This window comes from Micromys minutus (genome assembly GCF_963924665.1).
Source record: "Micromys minutus genome assembly, chromosome: 27".
Taxonomy (NCBI): domain Eukaryota; kingdom Metazoa; phylum Chordata; class Mammalia; order Rodentia; family Muridae; genus Micromys; species Micromys minutus.
This window is the reverse complement of record NC_137962.1, coordinates 17,207,237-17,217,148: the sequence shown is the minus strand read 5'-3', so window position 1 is coordinate 17,217,148 and position 9,912 is coordinate 17,207,237. Positions and strand designations below refer to the sequence as shown.

Sequence of the window (9,912 nt, the reverse complement as noted above, 5' to 3'; positions counted from 1 at the left end):
ACAAAATGGCAGACACATTAGGTACAGACACTAAAAATCACTATCTCAAAAGTGCCCAGAGAGCTGAAGGAAGATGTGGGGAGAGCCAAGACACTGAGGTATTAACAAAATCAGAACATAGGAAAGTACAAAAGGAGACAGCCTGAAGGTGAGAAGTAAACCTTTGGGAATGGACAGTTGAGATCAGAGTCAAAGGCTGCTCCAAGGGAAGTCAAGACTCCGGTGACTGGACCAAGGATGTAGAACAGTGAATTAAAGGTAGCTGAACTGAGCCAAAGAGACCCAAGGCTGCCACCAGACAGATCCAGGGTCCTGGGAGGAGAAGAGTAAGAGAAAGGACTACAGACATTGTTAGGAGAACCCTGCCTGAAGAGTCCCTAGTCAAATAAAAGAATGAATACCAATCCAAGAACCTCAAGGGATTCTAAGGTGGCTTCACTGAGACCTAAGCGGAGGAGGCGTTGTAGTCAAAGGTCTGAAGCTAAAGACAAAGAGAATTTCAAAGCAGCAGGAGAGAAAGCTCTGTTGACGTTTGGTCTGTTACTATGTATTATAATGCTAAATTCTGTCTCCAAAGCTGAGACTGAATCCTCAACTGTGCCAGCTTTTGTCATGTAAACCTTTCCTTGATGTAAAACTGGTGGTTGAATAAAGATGCCTTCAACCTGTAGCTGAGCAGAGGAGAGGTAGATGGGGCTTCAGTTCCCAGACTTAAGGTCTGAAGCCGAGAGCTCCTGGGCTTAAGGGACCTTGAGGAGAGAGAAGAGAGGGGAAGGAAGAAGTTACCATGGGGTAGGTGGACTATGAGCACATGGCCATGAGGACCAGCCTGTTGTAGGATCAGCCCAGGCAGGACATGGCACGTGACATCTCGGGATTGTTGTCAGGGAAGTAGAGAAAATAGCACAGAGGGTTGATACCTGCCCAGCTCCAGTTCGTTAACGCTCATTATAAATACAAAGGCTTTGTGTTTTTCCTTTGGGAGTTAAATGATCAAAGGTGGGATAGAACCCCCCCCCAAATAATTATTTACTGCCACAAAGCACTCCTCATATACAAGGGTCCTCAGTGAGGCAATTTCTCACAGATGCTTTGGAGGTAGAGGGTTGAGGCTACAGATTGCTAAAGTGCTGAGAGAGAAGGAGAGAGAGAGAGAGAGAGAGAGAGAGAGAGAGAGAGAGAGAGAGAGAAAGAGGGAGGTGGGGTGGGGGGAGACAGAGAGAGACAGAGACACATAGAGAGAGACAAACACACAGAACTCTATAGCTTACCTTCAGCATCCCGTTTTTTAGGAATATGAAATAGGAATATGAAAGCATTCCTAGACAGGCGGGGGGGGGGGGGGGGAGGTTGTCACTGCTGGGCCTGTCTTGAAGAAAGCATTCAAAGGAGTTTGTATTGGAATGAAAGGACACCATGTCACAGCCAAAAGCCACAGGAAGAATAAAAGTCTCAGTAAAGGGAATCGTGGGTAGTTAGAAAATAACATTAACAATGGAGGGCGACTCCAGCTTTTCTGCACAAGTCGTGAGACTGAGGCACTCAAAGGAAATTATTCTAAAGTTACTGTTACTATAATTTGATTGGGCAACTCACCTTTTTTCTTTCTTTTCTTTCTTTCTTTCTTTTTAACATATTGCAGCAATTAGTGAACTGAAACAACACCGGTTAAGTTATGGTTTGGAATGGACAGGTGGATATAGGATAATGTTGTGATACTGATAACTGGAGTGGGCTGAGGATAGACATCCCACCCCCTGCCTTGAAATTAAGTGAATTTGATGCTCAGAGTGTTTGATGTAACCACAAGGAATTGCCACACCCTGTGCTTATATGAGTGTCACTGTGAAAATCAGCTACACAGGAAAACAACTGTCATCAGGATATGTGGGACAAATGAAAGATGGTTCTTAGAAATCGAATAGCAAAATGAAACCTGTAAACTCGTCTTAGACAGGTTCCACTGTCAAACTCCCCCAGTCAGCGAAGATTGAGAAGATGGCTGAGAGGATAGTGTGCTTCTCATGTAGGGTAGGGGTGGCAGTTCATCTGAAACCCCAGCACTTGGAAAGCAGAGACAGAGGATTCCTAGAGCAAGCTGGCCAAGACAAGCCATATCAGTGAGCTCTGGGTTCAGTTGAAAAGTCCCACCTAAGTGAATCAGGTGAAGACTGATTGAGGACGACACTTGACCTCACTATCATGACTGTGCACAGTGGCTCACATACACGAACATACACATACACACATGCATACTATACATTTTGCAAAAAAGAGATGGGGATTGGCAAAAGTTGCTTTTAAAAAAATGACCCAAAATATGCACTGTCTGTGAGAGACTGACTCACCTTCTCTGTCTGTCTGTCTGACATCTATCCCAACAGTTCTCAACTTGTGGGTAGTGACTTCTTTGGTGAACCTCTATCTCCCAAAATATTTACACTACAATTCACAACAGTAGCAAAATTACAGTTATGAAATAGCAACAAAAATAACTCTATGGTGATCATCACAACATGAAGAACTGTATGAAAGGGAATAACTGCTCTACACTCTAACTACTATCTATCATCTATCTATCTATCTATCTATCTATCTATCTATCTATCTATCTATCTATTATCTATCATCTATCTATCATCTATCTATCATCTATCTATCTATCATCTTTATACCATCTATTTGTCTATCTATCTATCATCTATCATACATTTATATCTCACCTATCAAACTATCTCACCAATCAATAAATCAATCAATCAATCTATCTATCTATCTATCTATCTTTCTGTCCATCTATCATCTATCAATCATTTGTGCTGATGTCAAATCCTGGACCTTGTGCATGTTAGACAAGTTTTTACTACTAAGCCACGCCACCGCCCTTGGCCCAAAATTCTCTTCAGATACAGAGAGACACAAACAGGTTAAAAGTGAATGGGCAGGGGAAAAAAAGAAAGAATGCAGAAAATTATAGGCAGAAGGGAGCCAGATGGCTACCCTGACAGAAAGAAGCAAACCAGAAGAATTAACTCCAGGCAAAGAAGGCACACGTTAAAGGAACTATCTACAGCAAGACTATGTATTAATGTCAAACACTGAGTACCTAGTGACATATCATCAGAACAGATGTGAACACATGAGGGAGCAAAGGGGAGTCCTGTCAAATAAAACAGGCCAGGCTGCAAAAAGATTTTAAAAAGCTGTGCTGGGGAAGTGGCCCAGTGGATAGAGTCCACACCTTAGCAGGCACAAGGCTATGAGTTTGATGACAGTTCTGCATAAAATGGTCACAATGGTGTCTTCCAGTGATCCCAACACTGGGGAGGTAGAGGCAGAAAGATCAGACATTCGAGACCACCCTTGGCTACAGAGTGAGTTTAAGGTTGGTATGGGCTACTTGAAATCCTTGAGTGGTCCCTAGAGGAGTCAGGTCCATAGAGAAAGAAAGTGGGATGGTGGGTCCCAGGGTCTGGAAAAGATGATGGGGTTTCAGTGTTTAATGGTGACAATTTCAGTCTGGAGAGCTGGAAAGAATCCTGAGGATGAAGGGATGGTGATGGTGGCTCTGCATTAATGTGCCTACTGCTACCCAATAAAGTAGCTACAGAGGCAAAGTTGATGCATGTGTGCTTCACCACCATGACAAAGTTTTATTAGAAACAAACTCATTACACTGGGTGTGGCAGTACATGCTTGTACTATCAGCTCTTTGGAGGTAGAGGAAGGAAGATCAATTATTCAGGTCCAGCCTGGGCTACAGGAGAACAAAACAAAAACACTTCCAGAAAACAGACACACTTTGTCCTAGAGCTGCATCCTCTGGAAGCTACATAAGGTCACAGTGACTTGGAGTTCCAGAGATTACGGGTGCAGTAGGGATGGGCCTGAATCTGACTTTGGAGTACAACTGTGGACTGTTATGGTCTGTTCATACCCTGCTTCCTGCATGTGACTTGGGGAAGTCCTAGGCTGGCCTGGGGCCTCCAGAAGTGGGGATGGAAGCTGGAAGGCCTCTGTCATCATTCTGTGGCAGAGTTTAACTCTCTATGGGGAGCCCCTGCCTTTTGTCATCAGCTTGAGTCCCCCACAAGGCAGAATCTCAGAGCTGGGCCCACTTCTCACCGTCCATTTGGCCAAGTGGATGTCTGCCACTTTGGGTAGCTAAGACCATACATCCAACAGCCTAAAATAATGCTATGCACTTAGTGCTTACACTTCTAAAGCTAAGTGGTGGTCCTCTGGGTTAAAATCACCCCCTCAGAAGAGCCACGCAGCCCTGTTTCTGAAGGGCAACCTTGTTGCTTATGTCCTCAGCTTGCACACACTGTCTTCCAACCCTCCAGCCTCCTTTCTCTCTCTTTCTCTCCCTCCCTCCCTCCTTTCCTCCCCCTCCCTCCCTCCCCTGCTCTCTCTCTCTTTCCCCCTCCTCTCTCTCTCTCTCTCTCTCTCTCTCTCTCTCTCTCTCTCTCTCTCTCTCTCTCTCTGTGTGTGTGTGTGTGTGTGTGTGTGTGTGTGTTTCTCTTTGAGACAGGGTCTCTTGCTGGCCTGGAAGTCACCAAGTAGGCTAGACTGACTGCCCCACAAGTCCCAGGAATCTGTGTATCTCCATTTTCCTAATGCTGGGATTATAAGCACGTACCACCATGGCCAGCCTTTCCCATGGGTTCTGAGGATGACACTGAGGTGCTCATGCTTGCAGACCCAAAAGTCTGTTGACTAAGCCTTCTCCCCAACTTCTGCCCCACTTCTGTGAAGGTTCCGTAATGACATTTAAGGCTCCCAATGTCATCTTCCCACACCCAAATCTTTAGTTTATTTATCTCTAGGAAACAACCTTAGGATGAGACAGTGTACTCATGTGTCCTAGGCTTAGAATGTACCCAGATCCGGGTGTTCTGCAGAGATGATGACTTTCTACTGTCCTGTGTAAGTTGTCTAGAGGACCAAGACAACAAACAAGTCTCCTAGTCTGACACTATGACTGATCAAGGTGTTGCCCAAGTTTCTTATCAGAAAACTTGCACCTCACTGGGCTAACCCCTGAGTCCTCATTAGCTCAGAGAAGGTGATTGCGACAGTGCGTGGCAGAGGTCACACAGCCTTCAACAGCAGACTGTTTTGTCTGGGAATTGCTAGGAGGCCAGCCCGTGCGCATGAATGCTGCTCCAGGTGCTGCCATGCCTGGTTGATGGCCACGCTCTGGGTCAGATGTGACCCTGACACTGGGGTTTCCTATGAGCCCTTACCAAAGTGTCTGTCTATGACAAGCTAGAGTGGATAGGGTCACTAGCCTACCTACATCTTGCTTGGTGCTCAGGAGAATGGTAGCTGTCACTGCATAGGGGAGCCAGACAGGAGTCTGTGGCACAGAAGGGTGCTTTCCTGTCATGGAGCCTCAAGTCTGTCAGGGAAAAATTGTTAGCAATAGGCAGACACAGCATCCAGGGGGTGGGTAGCCCTAATTGTGACCTGGCCGTTCCCCTTTCTTTGTTATAATATGGGGGATACAATAAACATCTAGAATGCTTTAAGTTGGTATACATACATTCATATGTATATATATATATACATATATATATATATATATATATATATATATATATAGAGAGAGAGAGAGAGAGAGAGAGAGAGAGAGAGAGAGAGAGAGAGAGAGACCAATTTCTACACATGGAATGCTTGAATATCTTTACAGAGCTGAATCCTGTTCAACAAATGGTCAGCCAGTGGTCACTGACAGCTTTCTAGCCCCCTGTCTCCCACAATCCTGGTCTGCTGCTTCCAAAGTCCCAGCCAACTGATGCCTGGTATCCCCAGTTTATTGGGCCCCAATATCCTCATCTCATGAAAGCTCAACACCCCAGTCCAGTGGCCCCCCCAGCATCCCCAGTTTACTGTCACTCAGCATCCCACTGTCCCCCAGCGCACACATGCCAAGCATCCCTAGCCCACAGTTCCCAATGACGTCTCCTTTTTTTCCTGCTTATTGAGTGAACATCATTATTGATTCCTTTTCTGTCTCCTCGCAGCCCATGAAGGGTAAGCTCACTGGGCTTGTTGGAGGGGCTGAGGGACCCAAAGGAGCTTTGAGAACATGAAGAGGAAATACTGTCTACACACTAGGGAGTGGAGCTTTGAGAGGATGCCCCCGTATGGGCTCTCTGATCTGGGACTCCTTTGCTGGCTTTTCAACCCTGCCTGGAACATTTTTTTTTAATTAGGAGCAGACAGTGGTTCATCAATGAAAGTCCAGCTAGAATCAAAGATACACAGCTGACTGGAATCAGGGTGGGGGGCTTTGTAGACAGCAGAGAAAAGGGAAGATGGGAAAGGGTTTGGGGTGCTGAATAAAGAATTCTTGGAGGTATTTACCTTCCAACCACACACCCAGAGATGACACATGTAGGTAGTCAGGGGCGAGAGACAAACCAAGGCCCCACCCACCAGAGCCAGAGGGATATAAAGAGGCTGGTCCAGTACCAGCTGGACACAGACACAAGCTCTGATGGTCACATTGCCCAAGATGAGGACTCACCTGCTCTGGTTGTTGCCCCTGATTCTGCTGGTATCCTCGGGTGAGCAAGGAAGTGGGTACCCCTGTCTGGCATCCTGTCCCTGGATGGCATCCTGAGGGGTGGGATGACCTGGCTGGACCTGCCCCCTGATGATGTGCTCCTGCTGTCTAGAAGAGGTGCTCGTATAGGGGACTGGACTTGCTGGAGGCCCCACAGTCTAGTCACAGAGCCATTTCACGGGTACCTCCAATCACCTTAAAATGCTTATACTATATTAATATTCTCTCTGCCCCCCTCTCCTCGCCTCCTGATATCTCTCTCTCTCTCTCTCTCTCTCTCTCTCTCTGTATGTGTGTGTGTGTGTGTGTGTGTGTGTGTGTGTGTGTGTGTGTACATGTGATCATGCCAAAGTGTGCATGTGGAAGTCAGAAGGCAACTTGTTGGGACCGACTCTTCTACTGTGGATTTTGGAGACTTGAACTCAGGTCTTCAGTCTTGGCAACAGGTGTCTCTACTCACTGAACCATCTCACCGGTCTTCCTACTCACCTTTCCTATTAAGCCGAACTGTCCTGCCAGTTGTCTCTTTTGCAAAATCTTGTGGAATTAGCATCATTTGGCTGGTGACGACATTCTGTGGCATATGACCCATAGACTGCTGGCTGCTCAGAGACTTGGTTTTTTTTTTTATTCCCAGAGGCAGGGCCCTATGCTCTGGCACCTTGGCATGGCTGCTGGGAGGCTGTCCATATGGGTGGTTGGAGCATAGACTGGGCTGCCTGATGGTCAGTGCTTTCCTGAGAGCTGGGTCCTATGCTGTCTGGTATGGTTACCGAGTGCCTCTCTCTGACCCCAGCCATGTCTCCCCAGCTCAGGCGCTGCGGTGTCATGAATGTAATGGTGTAAACTGCTACAAGCCTAAAACTTGCCCCAGCATGAGCCGCTACTGCTTGACCAACTGGTATAGTGAGTATCTTGGTCCTCGGTAGGTGGGTCAGGGGACAGAACCTGCATCTGGCACCTGGCGGTGCCTGCCTAAGGCAAAGCTTGCCCTTAGAATTGGGGAAGCTGAGCAGCAAGTAACCCTAGTCATATTCCTGAGCCCCGATCCTGGGTCCCACGTTGAATCTAATTCTCATCATACTCTGAACCTTGATCCTGGTTGCACACTGAGCCTTGATCTTCATGACTCTGTGGCCTGTCCCTGGTTACATGCTAAGCCTGAATCCTGGCCACATACTAGGCTCTGAACCTGGTTACCTCCTGAGTCTGACCCTACTGACATCTTGCTGTCTGACCCTTTGGACTGGAGGTTGCAAGTGACCTGGGTTTGCTGACGGGGCCAGGAGTGGGTCTTATAGGTCTCAGTAAATGACCCTCTGCCCTCTGTTTCCAGCACCACCAGGAGAGCAAACAATCTTGACGAAAACTTGTGCATATACCTGCCCTGACGTTAATCAGACTGTAAACAACTCCAAGTCTTCCTGTTGCAACACGGACCTCTGCAACAGTGCCCGGAGCCTCCATGTCAGCTGGGGACTGCTAACTCTCAGCATCTGGTATATCTATATCTATCTCAGCCAGTAGGTACAGAGCTCACACACAGGCGCAGCAGAGTTAGGAGTTGAAGCTTGGTGCCCTCATGTGACTGAAATGTGTAGGTGGCTTACTTCTTTAACTCCAATCAGAAGGATTCTAAAGGACAACCTCACCGATGTGGCTGATGGAAACTGTGGCCACCGTCCAGAGTGCTACATTCGGAACTCTCGTCTGCAAGCTGGTCATCCGCTGACCTCCAAGAGCTGGTTCGAGGACGTTGTCAAAGTCCTGAACCTGTTCCTGGGGGCTGAGGTAGGCCCCTCAGGAGGCCCGACTTGTGGACGAGTGAGTGCTATTTTGGGGAGGCTTCCTTCGCCACACATCCCATGGCTCCCACTAACTACCTCAGAGACACTGAGCCTGCGCCTCACCCCATTCAAAAGGATTGAGCTTCAGTTTGTCACCACCATGTGCTGCTTTGACTTGGCAAATGGAGACTCCATGGAGAGGCTGTGGGGGAAGGGCAAATGCTGAGACAGATTAGCTAGAACAAGGTGTGGGGCAGCCTGACTTCAGCAGAATCGTTGCATGCCATGCCAGCTGTGTAGCCCCAGAATACTTCACCCCCAGGATGGACCCTGAGGGTTCTATCCGGGGAAAACACCAATCTCATTAGGACTTCAGGACCCCCCCCACCTCCTCCCGTGAACTCCAGTCTCTTCTCAGCCTGTGGTCCAGCTGCAGGACCCCATCAGTCAGTCCCAGTGATCGTACATCCTGCATCAAAGAGAAGCTGCCCCCATTCAGTGCGTGTCTGCCTCTTTCCTCATCTCTGAAAGCCTGGGCAGCACCTTGTCCCGACGAGGAGAATGGATCCAGGAACTAGATTCTAAGCTGTTGTGGTGGGTGACTCCATTGGCTGGAGTCACATTTAGAGCAATGTGACCTCATCGTGTCTGTCATTCACTCCACGCCCTTGTCACATTCCAAGTACTTTCTGTGCTGTTTTCCATAGATCATGCCTCATCTAGGCCTGATCGAAAGGAGCCCACACGGCGTTGTTAGCTCCTTCTTCCACAAGGGGGTGCTGTGAGGCACCAGATCAGCGCAGGGGGCAGGCGGGGGGGGCGGGGGAGAGTGAGAGAGGAGGCTGTACTCAGGTGACCTCCTGCTTGTTACCTCAGCGAGAGTCGAAGAGCAGTATTAGCTAACGGAATCAGATGGGCTGCTCCTGGACATATCGACCATCCGGAAGGGCAGAGCTCGTGGACGAGCTCAGAATCTTACTTGCCGCAGGTCCCAACAGGGAACAACAGGCTTCTGCTGAAGAGTGGTTCTGGGAACTGAAATTTGGTAGAGGGCCCCAAGAGAGAGACAGTCATCAGTGAAAGCAGGGCACGCAAGATGGTGTGTGGAGCTGCATGAGGGGCCTCATCGCTATTGAAATGGAGATGTTCATAAATGCCCGGCCTCGCTTCTAAACTCCCCGGGTCAGGAGCTTCCCACACCCAGCGCTGATGCCCCAGAAGTCTGGAGACTGGGTCAGGGACAGGTGTTCCACAGGCTTCAGAGCCCCCCCCCCCTCCAATTTACTTTGTCACAGTGTCTGTCCTTCAAGCATCAACTACAGAATGGTTTTCCCTGCTGCAGCTCACATCCCTCAGACCCAACCTGAAGCCTCCCCTCCCCCACTGCCATTCACCCCTGTGTCCTTAGGCACAGACTCAAGTTTTCTGGGCTTTCCACTTGCTGCTTATCAGTAAAACAAGAATACAAGGCTTTGTGTCAAAAAGGTAGAAACAGTAATTTAAGGCTCAAGATATGGTTCAGATGCTAGAGCGCTTGCTTTGTGGTGTATG

At 48.2% G+C, this 9,912-nt stretch overlaps 1 protein-coding gene across 1 annotated transcript; it reads left to right on the top strand.

Moving 5' to 3' along the window:
• Positions 1 to 6,523: 6,523 nt before the first annotated feature.
• On the top strand, positions 6,524 to 9,146 carry LOC308438143 (lymphocyte antigen 6D-like; the record flags this gene model as incomplete). Its single annotated transcript, XM_080939443.1, has 5 exons — positions 6,524 to 6,575; positions 7,385 to 7,480; positions 7,911 to 8,097; positions 8,203 to 8,365; positions 9,069 to 9,146. The coding sequence occupies 5 exons, from the start codon at positions 6,524 to 6,526 to the stop codon at positions 9,144 to 9,146; spliced, it is 576 nt and encodes a 191-aa protein (XP_080795569.1).
• Positions 9,147 to 9,912: the final 766 nt, after the last annotated feature.